Here is a 14432-nt window from a genome sequence, read left to right as displayed (position 1 = left end):
TTATCTCTCCTCTTAATCCTCTCGTCACTTTACTGCCTCAGTGGATACAGTTGTTCTTCCTCTGGAAGTTTCTCTAGGTGGCTGACCACATTGATCCTCCATCTCTGAATTCCTTTTCCTGCTATTTGCATTCTTACCCTCAGAAACACTCACAAGTCCTTTCCTTTCACCTCTTGATTAATTCCCTTGGCCACTGCTGCCAGGTGAACATAAGTTTCCAGAAAGCTACCCCAAATGACCTTCAGCTCTGAATGGCTCCAGTGAATTTAGAATCTGGTGATGTGTGGGAGCAGTTCAGATGATTATTTCCCATATGCATGACATCGCATTTGTCAACATTTATTTAATGGGGAGTGTAGCACAGCTTGCCGAGGCACGTAGTTGTATTTAAGGGGGCAGGTTGGAGGAGTGTCTGAGGAACCGTCTGCTGTTTCTCAGTTAACTCACTTAGTGAACTTGTTTCCTGTCTTGATTTCTAGCCCTACCCTCTGATGACCTCTCCTGTAAAGCCGCTTGTGTATAATCATACTTACTTTGCCAAACTTATGGTGCTGGTGGTGGGATGCGTGTGTGTGCATGTGCTGAGGTTCCCACTTGTCTGACTGGATTCCAAGAGGGTGGCTGTAGGCAACATACCAGGCAGTTGGGAGTGGGGCATGCACTGATAAGGTGATAGCTTACTACATAGTGGCATTTCTGGTGTGTTTCAGGCTGAAGATGATGCTGCCAATGCCCTACTGGAACCCCTATGGCCAGAGATTCAACAGGAGCTCAAAATTATTGAACCTGAAGAGGAGCTTTCGTCCTTCCCCACAGCGGCCCCAGAGGCAGGCCAACCCCAGCAAGTGTTAACACTCGGGAGTGAGTCTGCTGCCTCACCGCAAACAAACAGTTTCTCCTGTGGCTCAGTGGTGGCCCCAGGCCTGTCCGAACCAGGAACTACAGTCAGAACCTCATGCATCACATCTCAAGGTCCATTATGTGGTGTCCCCTCCAAAAATGGATCCAGCGGCCTCCAGAGTTTTCAATCTGAACAGGCTGCACAGCCTGACAGGGCTGCTGCTGTACCCAGGCCAGGCGCTGTGCCCTGTGGGACTGCTGCCCCAAACAACCCTCCAAAAGTGGAGGGCATTGCAAGTGCTCTTCATCCCCCTCCCCAAGACTTGAAGCTTCATGGAGAGCAAGGGCTTGAGGAGGTTCTCTCCAGAGATGAACTCTCTGGCCACAAAGGTGCCTGTTTGGACTCAGAGAAGAGAAAAGGCAGCAGTGGCCTGCCACTGAGGGAAAAAGGTGGCATCCCTATAGGCCAGGACAGAGCCCAGGCCCAGAGGGAGAAGGTTGGCAAAATGGCTTCAGGTGTAGGCAGTGTGTTCCTGTCAAAGATGCAAAATGGAGTCAGAGTCCCACATCCCTTAGAGGGCAATGTAGCCAACAAAACCCAAGAGACATTTGACCAAGAGGAGGAGGAAGCATGGACAGACAACGTGCAGGGCTTGGAGCTGGTAGAGCCTTGGGAGGATCACCAGTGGGTTACCAGCCCACTCCACTCCCCCACCTTCAAGGACATCCAAGAAAAGGGGATGCCAGACTTTCAGCCGCCAAGTCATGGAGCAGAGGAGGGCCTTGCTACTCGGCCACGATTCAGCCGCAGCCTTTCCCTGGATAGTAAAGACACGGTGATGAGTCTGTGGATTGTCCAGCCACCTTTCACAAATGCACCATGTGGCCTGAGCAAAGTCGAGCAAGATAAGAGCTATTTGAGTCCTCCAGAGGCACTGCCTGCCAGGCTGGAGGGACAGGGTATGGTCTCCCTTTCAGAGCCAGAACAGAAAGAAGTGCATAGGAGCAAAGCTAACCCTCTGGGCTTGAAGCCAGAGCTGTCTTTGTCACACCATAATAACCCAGACAGTTCCTTACAGCCAAAGAACACAGATAAAGACCCACCCAAGCTTCAAGAGGTCTTGCTCAGTGAAGCGTCCCTGCCCAAAGGACCGTGTTCTGCCAGTGAGTCGCAGCTAGGTAGCAACAAAAGTGAAGACACTCCCCGTAAAATGAGAACCAGGCCGTCATCTCTCAACCTGGATTCTTTCCTTCCAGCCCCAGATTTATTCAAGTTTGAGGGCCTGGTCATGCCCACTTCACCTAGAAACATCCTGTGTGGGCAGAAGGAAGTGAAGGGCAGTGATTCTGTCCCATCGCTGCCTGTTGCTTGCCCTGCTGGGAATACAGCTGACTACTGGGGATCTCGCTTCGAGGCTTGCAGAGACCTCGACCTAGATTACATGACTGTGACCCATGCCACTACAGGCCGCCGTAACTCTGCCCCTGTGAGTGTGTCAGCGGTGAGGACCTCCTTTATGGTCAAGATGTGCCAGGCCAGAGCAGTGCCGGTGATACCGCCCAAAATTCAGTATACACAGATCCCACAGCCGCTGCAGCCTCAGAAGGCTGATGAGGATGCCCCTCCAGCACCAGAGAAGAAGGAAACAGAAACAAGTTCAGCCACTCGGGAGACTCACAGCGCAGCTTGGAGTCACCCTGAGCTTCCAAAGAGCCCACGAGCAGAGAAGAAAGCCAAAGAGGAGAAAGAAAATAGTACCCCCACTGAAATGGATTCAACCCCTTCCAGCCACAGTGGCCTCAACGCTCCTCCAGACCTGTCTCACTCCAATAATACTTCCAATCATGATGCCCCTGTGCTGCGTAGGAAGCGCACCTCAGAGGGGGAGACCTCTGGGGACAACCCCCAGTCCTCAAAAATGGAGAGGCCATCAGGATTCTCCAAGCCTTCCTACAGATCCAGGCCGGGAAGGCCACAGAGCCTTATTCTCTTCAGCCCCCCTTTCCCCATCATGGATCACCCCTCTTCCTCCACAGACTCCAGGGTGTTATTATCACCCATAAGAAGCCCCTCTCAGACCACCTCTCCCACCCCCATTTGTGGCGATCTGTCTGGGACCCCGCGGACAACGCCTGAGGGGGTCACTCTGAGGAACAAAATGACCATCCCCAAGAATGGCCAAAGACTGGAGACCTCCACCAGCTGCTTTTATCAGCCCCAGAGGAGGTCAGTGATTCTAGATGGGAGAAGTGGGAGGCAGATTGAATAAAGGCATTTCCCCTCCTCTCCTCTTCCCTGGTGGATGAGACAGGAGCATCTATTTGTTGCTGTTGTTATTGTTCTTATAAATAGTCTATGCAAGGAGGACACAAATCCCCCCACCCCTTTTTTGTCTCCTATAGAGCATTTTGCTACTGAGGTTCATGTTCTCTCTGTCTTCCTTTTGCTTCTCCTGGCCCTCCCCACTTCTCCCGACCCCATATTATCTGCTTTTTTACAAGAAATCCCAAGGAATTTGTCTTTCCTCTGTCCTGTTTTCTAACATGGACTGTCTGAAAACCTTGCCTTCTGTCTGGAAAAAAACTTGCTGTGTTCCAGTGGACTTGAGGACAAGGAGGTAAGATCCAGCAGGGATATCCTTTTCCCTTCCTAATGAAGGACAAATTGCACATCCAGCTTAGCTGACTTGTTCTGGGTGGGATGGGACAAGATGATCCTTGAGATCTCTCTCAACGCTATGAGTCTCTAGGCAAACTGCAGAGGAAGCTGGTGGTACCTGAAGGTAGGAAGGCAAACCACACTTGTGAAGATCATGTTGGATGTAAGTTACTCCAGAGAGCCCCCCGTGTACCAATACTCCGCACGGAAGGCACTACCTCTAGCTGTAGTCTTGCAAGATAGATGTGCCTCCCCACCAGAATAGACAAAAGCTGGAAGGAACGTAGCTGGATGGGAGAAGTCCAACTTCTCTTTTTAACCTACTGATCTGTGCATGCCTGGTTGTATCACAGATAGTACCTCCTGCGGTAAAGTTTGGTTGGAGGTTGCTTGTGGCTGGCTCTCTCGTTGCAGGGTGGTAGTGGCTACTCTGGCTGATGGTGGTAGCAGTGACGTTTTGGGTTAAAAGGAAAACCAAGATCAACTTTTTGCCATCCTGTAAGGCCAGTTTATGTGCCCACAATTCTCCCCAGCCACTAGTTCACCTCTAGCCAGCTTCTCCACCTGCAGTTGCATAGCAACCCACCTGCTTGACAAATATGAGAACATCTAACCAGCATGTCCTTGGTCTTGGCCTACCCATCTCCTGATCTGTGCTTATCCAGCCGGTGGCCTCCCACTTTTGCCAAGTGGCATGACTTGGGCCATTGGCTTCTTGCTCCTTTCACAAGACTGTAGCTCAGCTCCACTGACTGTCTTACTCCCACTTACCTGGCCAACAGGCATCTTCAGACCAGTGAGGAACAATGCAAAAAGGATGATTTGCAGGTGCACAGAGCAGACCATAAACCATATCCTGAGGGGAAAGGAAGGGGAATTCCATTTTAATTAAACTCATGCCCAGGAAGGCTGTTATCATTGCTAGCAACTATGTATTCATATAGGGACAAGCTGCCAGTGGCTTCCATTATAAACCTTCTAACTCTAAATTAACCACAGACTCTGCTGTTGATTAATGTATGACTGTAAACTGTTGTAAAGCCCCATGCAGTCCATGGTGTTTCTGTATTTGAAGACCACTAGTGATACTGTAGCAGAGAGACACATACCAGTGCTACCACCTGGTCCTAGCAATTACATCTGTAGAGCTCAGAATCTATCTGATACTTAGCATGCGCTCCAGTTTGAATAGGAACTAAGCAGCTAGAAGGGCAGGACTAGGATTCCCACTACAAGCGATGAGCAGGAGAAATCTCCAGTTGGCTGTGGGCTTGGTTTCACAACATGTTTACACTGGTGTAAATCAGTTTGGATGCTGGTGTGACAAAAGTAGAGCAAACACTTAATGTAGAGCTCTATACCAGTAACTCACTTAAGCCTGGTAGAATTATCCTGAAAATAATTACAGGTAGGACTGCATTATAGTGCTTTGTGTGTCCACAGCTTACTCCAGAATAGCAGTTTGCTCCAGGCAAGCAATATACAGCTATTCTGGGAGAGCAATATCTGTCAGTCCTGGATCCAGGTGTAATTTACATTGATGTAGAAAACTGAGGTAAGTTACACTGGCACAAGCGTGTAATCACTAGATCCTGTGTTTAGATTTTTATTTAAAGGAATGTGCATTGTTGGTGTTTCAAGTGTAGCTGTTGCTGGTTAGCAGGTGAGTTCTGTGCAAGAAATTGCCACTTACTTGGTATTATCAGGACTCTAAGCTCTAGATTCATGAAGGTATTTAGATAGCTAACTAACTCCCACTAATTTCAAAGGGCAGGTATGAAAGATTATGTAAATCGAGGCAGAGGAGAACTAGTTCTAGATGCCAAATTAGCCTGGAAAAAACCTAGAAACTTGCTTAGATTTATGCTCCTCTGTTGACCTCAGCAGATATTTAATATAAGAAAGCAGTGCAGCAGTCTACCTTGACCATGGGACTCCGCCCTGACAATGATTGTATCTTGTCCCTTGACTATCTGCAGTCTCCCAAAGCAAGCAGCAAAGCTTGTCTCTCCAACTTTCTTTTAACATAATTCTGCTCTTTGTTTAATCTGCCTGGGAGCCAAGGGCCCTCCATCCAGCTCTTCGTGAAAGGACTGGATCCTTAGCCATGGCCATACAGTGAATGGGAAGTGGTGAGGCGTGGGTAGGCACAGCATTTAACAGTTTACTGTAAAACTTTTTTGCAAACATAATGTGAATATAAATGGTTCTAAAGTGTTTCAGTTTCAATGAGCAGATGTTGCAGAGTGTGTGAGAAACTGTGAAGGGAGAGTAGGAATAGATAAACGAGTTTCAAAAAGCAAAATGTCAAAAAGACACGGAAGTGATGAAAGGTTGACTCCTGAAATGGTCTAATTTTTTGATATAATGAAATCTCTGAGACTAAAAACTGAAGGAAGGGTAGTATGCATAATATATATAATCTTAATGGGGTCCCTTTAAAGTAATAATATCTAATTTGCAGCTTGGACCCCTATTTACTTAAAATTTCTGTTCTGAACTTCAGATGATGCATCCAGTTCCAAGACCCCAGCAAGATACCCTGCATATAGGGACATCTCTTGTAGAACAACAGAAATTGCCCTGTTTATCATCATAAAGTTGGGCTTGGGACCTCAAGTTTTGCAAAAGTGGGAGTATTTGGGTCAAGTGTTCCAGCTCAGCTCCCTGGAGATGTGGGCCCAAGGTACCAGGTTCAGCTCTGGAGACAAACTTCTCCAGAGTTCATGGCGCTTGAAAGTGGGATTCAGTGTCAAACCTGTTTCTGCGATAGTTATGTGCAGTCAGTAGAACCATATTTATACTAGAGCCATACTATTCTAACTGAATTATTGCAAGCTGCAATGATGCAGTGTATTCATACCAGCCACCCCTTTTTTGGGTGCACTTCTGCCCCATCTCCATATACAACATATCCTGCACTCATAGCAGCAGTGCACTGGGGATATCAAATCCATGGTTTCAAGCATGGCTCTTCAAACTGGGATTGTGGGAGTTTCTGCAAGGTACTACTCACATAGATATATGAGAGATGGACTTACTGCCTATTCTTAATGCTTGGAAATAGCTTTCCAAGATCTTAGGGTTGGATCTAAACACATGGCTGCAAAGACTACTCACAGAGTTTGAAATGAGTATAGTTCTCACCCTCCTGAGAAGTTTTAGGATCTTTTCTAGTGTTTGTAGACCTGATGTTTTCCGTTCTGACATAGTAGGAGAAACCTCTGTTGCTTATAAGATCTAGAAGCACAACCCAGAGGAGTAACTTAGATGCATGCAAATCCTATTAAATAAAGGGGTGTTGACATGTGTAGAAATTACTTAGCTGGATGAGGAAATTCTTGGCAGGTATAGGAAACCTCTGGCTGGGTAGGTGGGATGCCTGTATGAGACACCTATCTGATGGGTAGGGGTGTTGTTGGGTATAGGAGACACCTGGTAATATGGAAAGGGTGCTGGTGAATGTGGAACTAGAGGGTGTTGTCATTGCTGAAGATAATCAGGGAGCAGGACAATATGTTACACTAGCAACTACGTTGACATAGCCTATCTATCCCACTTGATCATTGAGCAAGGAGTAAAGTGCTTTTCTGAGGCAGCAGTTCAGCACAGGAGGGCTTCACAGGAGCTTAGATCTGCAAGACATAATATCAGCAAAGCCTGCAAGCCTGCAGTGATTTCCTTCAGCCAGAATCCGGAAGGTGCAATCAAAAGCTTTCAATCATTCCTCTCTTTGGTTATTAAAATGCCCGTGCTGATGACTCTTGTGTTAAATTGATATATATATATAAAAGAGCAGTTATATATAAATATATATATATATATATATATATATTAAAAAGTGTAATTAAAAGTGAAGGAATTGTATAAACAGTGTCTATTACCTCTCTGAACCTTGGCCAATGTTTAGCAATGTTGTCCATTAAAACGTCTCTGCCTCTGAGAGCATGAAATGGAATGGCCTGTTCCACAGGAAGGAGAAGCTCAGTAGATCTGCCGAATGGCTGTGGGGCAGTAGGGGCCTAATCTCTTCTCTCTTGAAGTCAGTAATAACACTCCCACTGATACCAGTGAAACAGGACTGGGGACTCAACAAGCACTGACCAGACCAGTGGGCCCCAGTATTGTGCGACTAAAACCTCCTCATGCCCTTGTTCCCCTACTTCTTAGAGACCTGTTGGAGTTTCAGTCTCACCACTTAACGCTCCCCAGAGTAAACCTACCGGCGACTTGGCTAGGCTAGGGGGTCACCCATGTTCTTTGTAGTCACAACTTGCTCCCACTTCATGTGCTCAGCAGGAATGGAGCCTGGTGCATTTACCAGTGTAGCAACTTCAGCTGGTGCTTTGGTGGGATAGTACTGAGGAAAGAGAAGGAACCGAGTAGCCAGGTCCTGCTTTAGGGCTGAATGGTAAGTGCAGACACCAAGAAAAAATAAAGTTGAAGCTTACTGCACCCCCTTCAGTGTACTGGATTCATGCAGAGCAGATGGCTGGAAATCAGACACTCTGAAGGGACAGGCTCACTTGCTGTTACTTATTTCTTCTGGTACTCCTGCTGGATGGTGTCCTTGTTAAGCATTGTGTCCAGGTGGGCTGCCTGATTTGTGCATTACTGCTTTTTTTCTTTTTTTTTTTTTTTTAAAGAGAGTTTTTCCAGGTCTCATCCAAGAGATTAAACTGGAGTTTTTATAAAACAGTCCGGTGCTGTGGTGTTGTTTTGAAGCATTTCTATTCTTCTATTCCTCTGCATGAGTAAACGATCTTTTCTTCCCCTGTCGCAATACCTAACCCCTGCAATTTTCACCTAGGTGCATTATAGAATTGGATATTCCTCCTGCACCCCTGCCCCCTCTTTATTAAGGGTGTGCAATAAATTAGCGGCCTAGTGGTCAGAGGTGCTGAACAGTCACAACTCCCATGGAGGACAAGGACAACAGATGCATAGCAACTCTGAAAATCAGGCTAAGGTTTGGGGCTTTACCCTTATTTGAAGCATTTAAGGTTTCTAAGACTAAAGGCATCTTCCTGAAAACCTCTTATGGCATTGAGCAGCTGATGTTCAAAGATATTCACTGAATTTATTATTTACTACACTGAAGCTGAATACAGCATGTATTGGGTTCTTTCTCTCCAGGGGAAGAGAGAGAAATACACAGATATGAATAACCTGACACTAGTACAGGGGTCACTGAGAGAGAGAGAGAGAGAGAGAGAGAGAGAGAGAGAGACAACTGAACCAGTCTCAAAAGAACAAAAGTAGTTACTATGAAAACATTGCCTGTGTGCTGGATCTTTTCTGTATCTACTACTGTTGGGAGGTAAAGAATAATGATGAACCTAACTAAAAATTTGTGCTCTTTCCTACGGGACCTCACAGGGCCCTCATGACTGCAATCTATATATTTAGTACTGCAGTAAATAACATCACTAGCATCTGTTGCCATTTGTTCTGGAAAAAAAAAGTATGGAGATGCTAACCCTTTGTGGCCTACATGACCAACACTGCAATCTAACCTGCTGCTCACACTTTGGGAAAAAACACCAAACCTTTAGGCTAAAGCAGGTACATTTGCTCACTAGCCAGCTGAGCCTGGGACTTCACTTCCCCTCCAAGCAATGCTCCCACCCTTGGCATTCCCTTCTGGAAAATCACTAGAATGTGCTTCCTGTTAGTATCCAAGGCAACTGGTATACAACCACCACAACATTTGTGCATCCATTAAACATCAGATGCTCTCAGCTGTCACCATTGACCAATGAGCAGTGTTGTTCAGGGGAATAATTTCTTACACTCCTTTTTTTTACTTTGCTGTCAAAGCGTATTGTATAACACTGTCCACAATCCATGAGGAGCCTCTCAAAACTATTACCAACATTTGCATGATTCAGGGAATCCAGCAAACTCTATGCTAAAGACCAGTACATTCTTCAGTTGAAACCTGGCCAGAAACCACATGGAAATGCTTAACACAGTGTTGAGCCAAGTTGTTTTGCCTGATTTCGAATCAATGCAGGACTGAAAATGTGACTCAGTGCAAATTATAGTGTGGACTGAACCAGAAGTGAACTGGTCATAGCATCATATATTCCTACCACTGTCTTGCAACACAGGCAAAAACTATGCCTACGATTCACAGAAGGGCCATACCCCACAACCCTCAAAGAGATGGGCTAGCCTACTGCCAAGGAGGGCTTTCTTGAGAGGGCAGGCAAGGCTCCTAACCATCCATATTCCCAACCTCATATTGTCAGCAAAACAGTAGTAGCTAGACCTCTGGATTTGAAGCCCTCTGAGCAGCAATGAGCACAGAGCTGGGAGGCAAACTGGTAGTGAACGGAAAACAGGGAGGGTAGGAAAGGGAATTAACTCCACAAGGGAGAGTAGAAGGGCAAAATAAGTGAAAGGGCCATTGTAACCTAGAGCTGGAAAGGTAAGGTTCGGTCCTTGAGTTCATCCCCTGCCAGGGGAACATGAAATACTACAGAAGATGAGTACAGCTGCCATGTCTCTAAGAGGTAAGGGTGAGCAATTTATGATGGACTGAAACGGCAAGATTCAGAAGTGAATTCCCTGAGGTTGGCTAGAGCTTGTGCACTCCAAGGGATTTTGGTTCAGCCTGTTATAAAGATGTGACCAAAGAGGAGCGAGGGTTAGATGTCACACACCTACTAAGTGCATAGACCAGTGGTTCTCAACCTTTTTAGATTTGCGGCACTGCTCGGAAATGCCAAGTTTTAGTTTTCACTCAGTTTCTGACTGCAGAAAGAGCAGTTCTTATGTTGCAAAGTACTCTGGAAGACCACAGCAGGTCAGCATGTTTTTAACACTTGGATTTCTACTTGGAATCTCTGGGTTTATCTTATAACTCATGTCTGCACACCTAACAGTGCTAACATTGAGCCCCATGACACCCTTAAAAGAATCTCAGCGTACCATGGTTGAGAATCACTGGCATAGACATTGAGTGCTGGGCCCTAGGTCCAGGCCCATCTTTACAAGAAATCTGTTTTGTCTCACAGGCCAGAAGTGATGGGGTGCATGTCTAGTATTGAAATCCTTTATCGTAAAGGGCCTGTAAATATTTAAATTCAGTAAGAGCAAGAAACTTTGAAACTTCAAAGACCACTCACTTGCTACTTAAGTATGAGCCACAAGGATTAAGAACATGAGAGCAGGCAGAGCTTGAGGGGGGAGTAAGATAGCTGAAGACTATTAAAAATAAAAGACATTTTCCAGTCAGGCAAAATCCTGAAGGGAGTGGAGTAAAAAATTAAAGATAATTCAGGCTGCACATACTAACCCTCCCCCTCAAGAAGAGGAGCTTATTTGGCCCAGCAAAGAGGGGAAGTTCAGTGTACTGGTCCTTTTGGTAACATTTTACCAATGCCTGGAAGAGCCTGTCATCTAGTGGGATACTGAAGTCTTGTTTAATTCACAGGTCATGCACTGTCTTGGAATAACTTTGTTCCCAGTCTCTGTGACAGTCATCAAACCCCTCAAAAGATGCATGGTCTTTGAAGATCCAGTTTAGCTAAAGACCTGGGAACACTGCAGCATAGATAAGGCAACATGAAGCTGAGCGCTAAGCTTGCCCTGAGCATTTCTCTCACCTAGCTCCGGTGGGGGAGCCACAAACTCCATTGTCCACAGTAGGTTTCCATTGCGTGTGAAAATTAGTATATGGCAAACATCTCATCTTGTAAGGGAAGGCCTCAGAGTCCTATCTCAGCTCCTGGGAGGGCCAGTATATGCTACTCTTCAACCAGAGGAGAGGCCTCACATTACAGGGAAAGTTCTTGCAGGTAGCTCCCACCTGGAGCAGTTTATAAAACTTTGTAGAGGCTTTTGCCCCCTGTTGCTACAGACAGCTGAGGGGGATTTAATCCATGAGCTAGCTGGCATATTTCAAGGACAAACCCACTAGCAGTGTAGGACTCAAGGAACAAGAATACCACAGCAGGAACTGAGAGGAAGAACATGTGCACAGGAATGCTGAGTTATGGGCTAGGGACAGAGGGTGTATGCATACATGCATGCGATGCAGCGTCAGGCACTTTTAAAAGTGCCCAGTGCTGTGCTGCATACATTCGTATAAACAGCAAATGCACGTCAGCACTGAGAAAATGGTGGCAGTGTGCTTTTGAACTAAAACACATTGAAGGTGTTTTAGTTGCAAAGCACACTGGTGCCATTTTCTTAGTGCCGCTGCGCATTTCGTCATTTATATAAGCACATGCGATGCAGCACCAGGCATGTCAGCTTGCACGTTCCGCAGCCTCAACCGAGTCTGCTCTGACGTGCTGGATTTCTGGGGCACACAAACTTACATGTATAAATGTCCAGGCATTACAAATAGACCAGCTGAAGTGATCAGAAACTGTTTTCAAATTGTAACATAACAGAAGTTCAGTGCACACAAACCAGTTTCAAGTGGCCAAAACTGGTTTTAGCCCTGGATGAATATGGTATCAAACTTAACTGCTTTAGTTAAACTGGCCTATTGAACGTCTGTCCTATATCCCCTCCTGACTCGAGACAACTCACAGTCCCCCAGCATCCCAGTCCCTTTGCAGCTCCCCCACAACCCAGCCCTGCTTGCAGGGTGGGTGAGCTAGCCTTGGCCCATGCTGTCAGCTCCAGCCAAGCAGAGCTGGCCCAGCCCTGCCTCTGGGCTGTCACAGAGCTGAGACAGTGAAGCCTCTGTTCTGCTAGTCCTGCCTGCACCTGTCAGCCGTGTGTGGGGGGGGGGGGCAGAAGGGAGGCAGGGGAACAGAGACTCCCTGTTCCCAGCCCAGCCCCAAGCCCTGGTGTGCACAGGTTTCCCCTGGGGCCACATCAATCACTGATGTGTATGCATGGGGAGGGAAGCAGTCCCTCCAGCCTGGGACCAGCCAGATACCCATGCCTCAGTGGGAGTCCCCCATCTCGGCAGGGTCCCCCCAGTCCTGCTGTCCATGCAGAGGGGGAATTCCCACCTCCCACCCCTCTCCATAGTCCAATGCTAGCTTAGCACAGCCCTGCCCCCACAGGCGGGGGGTATGGGAGCAGTCCCTCCAGCCGGCTCCAAGCTGGTGCCTGACAGCCTTCATGGGGGGATCCCCGTGGCCTAGTGGGGGGTTCCCCATACTGGGCAGGGTCCCCCTGAACCCTGCCACCAGTGCAGAGGGGGAATTGCCCCCTCTCACCCTCTGCACAGTCTGGCACTAAGAGAACCGTCCCTCCAGCCAGGGGCCAACCTGGTGCTAGACAGTGCTGAGGAGTGGGAAGGGGGAATTCGCCCTCTGCATCACCCAGCCCAGGGCAGGGAAACCCCTAGGGCTAGAGGGACTGTTCCCAGCAGGATGAAACTCATGCTGGACTGTGCTGAGGGCTGGGATGGCAGAAGTCCTTGCCGGCAGGACTTAGGGGACCCTGCCCTGGCTGGGGAGACCCCCCCCCACTGAGGCACAGGGATCCCTTCACAGAGGGTGATGTCCAGTGCTGGACCCTGGGCTGGAGGGACTGTTCTCCCCCAATGGGAGGAAGAGCAGGGACTCAGGGGGCAGAACATGTGCTCTGGGCAGCCAATCAGGGGTGGGCCACTCTTGGCTGCATTCAGGTGCCCTCGGTGGGCAGGAGCCTGGGAGGCGTGCTCTAGTGCTCCTCAGCTTCTGGTCTGGGCCACTGCAGGCATCCGGCTACTTTTCTGGATTCCAGTGTGAATGCCTGTTCAGTTCATTAATGGCTCAATCTATTCAGCTTAGAGAAACTTGCAAAGATTGAATTGATTCAGCCTCAGGCTTTTGGACTGGCTGTACTTAGCCATGGAGAGGAAGGGGTAGCCATGCACTGATACCAGTGACGTATGCAGAATCTAGCTGCAGCAGCAGCCCTCCCACACAAGCTACGCTACTTGACAATAGCCAGGCTGTAACCAGAGGATTCTTGGTAGCAGGGGAGATGGTAAAAAGGTAATCACATGTGGAAGAAAACACCCCGTAAAGGAGAAATCATAAGTAGAAGCTCCTGAAAGAGAATGACAGCAAGCACAAAATATGAGGCTGATGTGTACATAGCAAAGCACAAAGACAGAAGCCAGTTGCCAAGTGACCTTGAGGAACCAGTACTTCAGCATTTCCAGCCCCACCTCATCAAGGCCCATAAGATTTAAAAAGATAATTTTGGGGAAGTTGCAGGGGAAGAGGGAGGAAGAATAATGTGAATTCTGAACCTTAGAACAGTGATTTTATCTGAAGTAATGAGACCTGGAGTGATGTAATATCCTCTCAAGGGTGTCACACAACATTTGCACTGTCAGGCATTGGCGACACGTAGGGAATGCACCTCCAGAGATTGGCCATGCACCCCCCTGGAAATGCCAGCCACAAAACTGGAAGCACCAGAGGAAATGCACTTCCAGTTTCACCACTAGTGATTTCGGGCTAGGCGATCAGCGATCTGATGTCTCCCAGACTTGGGAGGCATGGTCAGCATATTTTTAACACTTGGATTCTTACTTGAAATCTTTGGGTTTATCTTGTAACTCATGTCTGCACACCTAACAGTGCTAATATTGAGCCCCGTGACACCCTTGAAAGGATCTCAGTGTACCATGGTTGAGACTCACCCCTCCCTCCCCACAAACTCAGTTGCCTATGCTGTTAGGTGTGCAAACACCTATAAATGATTCACAAGATAACCCTAGAGATTTCAAATAGGAATCTATAATGTCAAAAACATGCTGACCCGTTGTGGTCTTTGAGTTCTTGAAACAGAAGACCTGCTCAAGTGCTTTTTCATGGTCAACAGAAGAGTGAAATTCATTTTTCAAAAGGAGTGCTGCTAAATTCAGAAAAGCCATGAAGAGGTGCCTTGAATCAGACGAGGTTACTGCTTTAGACAGAGTACTTCATATTACTGAACCTTCTCTGAGCAAGGAGGACTAGAAATT

The 14432-nt window shown here is 47.4% G+C and overlaps 1 protein-coding gene across 2 annotated transcripts in view; it reads left to right on the top strand.

Annotated features, from left to right (window-relative positions):
- ARHGAP31 (Rho GTPase activating protein 31) overlaps positions 1–14432 on the top strand; it is a 100348-nt gene that overhangs the window by 63372 nt on the left and 22544 nt on the right. The window contains exon 12 of one of the 2 annotated variants that reach the window (XM_090056650.1): positions 711–3067. In XM_090056650.1, coding sequence (XP_089912776.1) covers positions 711–3067 — 2357 coding nt within the window. Of the gene's footprint in view, positions 1–710; positions 3162–14432 lie in introns of those variants that run through there. The other variant, XM_090056660.1, reaches the window with a different exon arrangement.

This window comes from Crocodylus siamensis, chromosome 1 (assembly GCF_052110815.1).
Source record: "Crocodylus siamensis isolate JL-2025a chromosome 1, ASM5211081v1, whole genome shotgun sequence".
Taxonomy (NCBI): Eukaryota; Metazoa; Chordata; order Crocodylia; family Crocodylidae; genus Crocodylus; species Crocodylus siamensis.
This window is presented reverse-complemented; position numbering and strand designations above follow the sequence as displayed.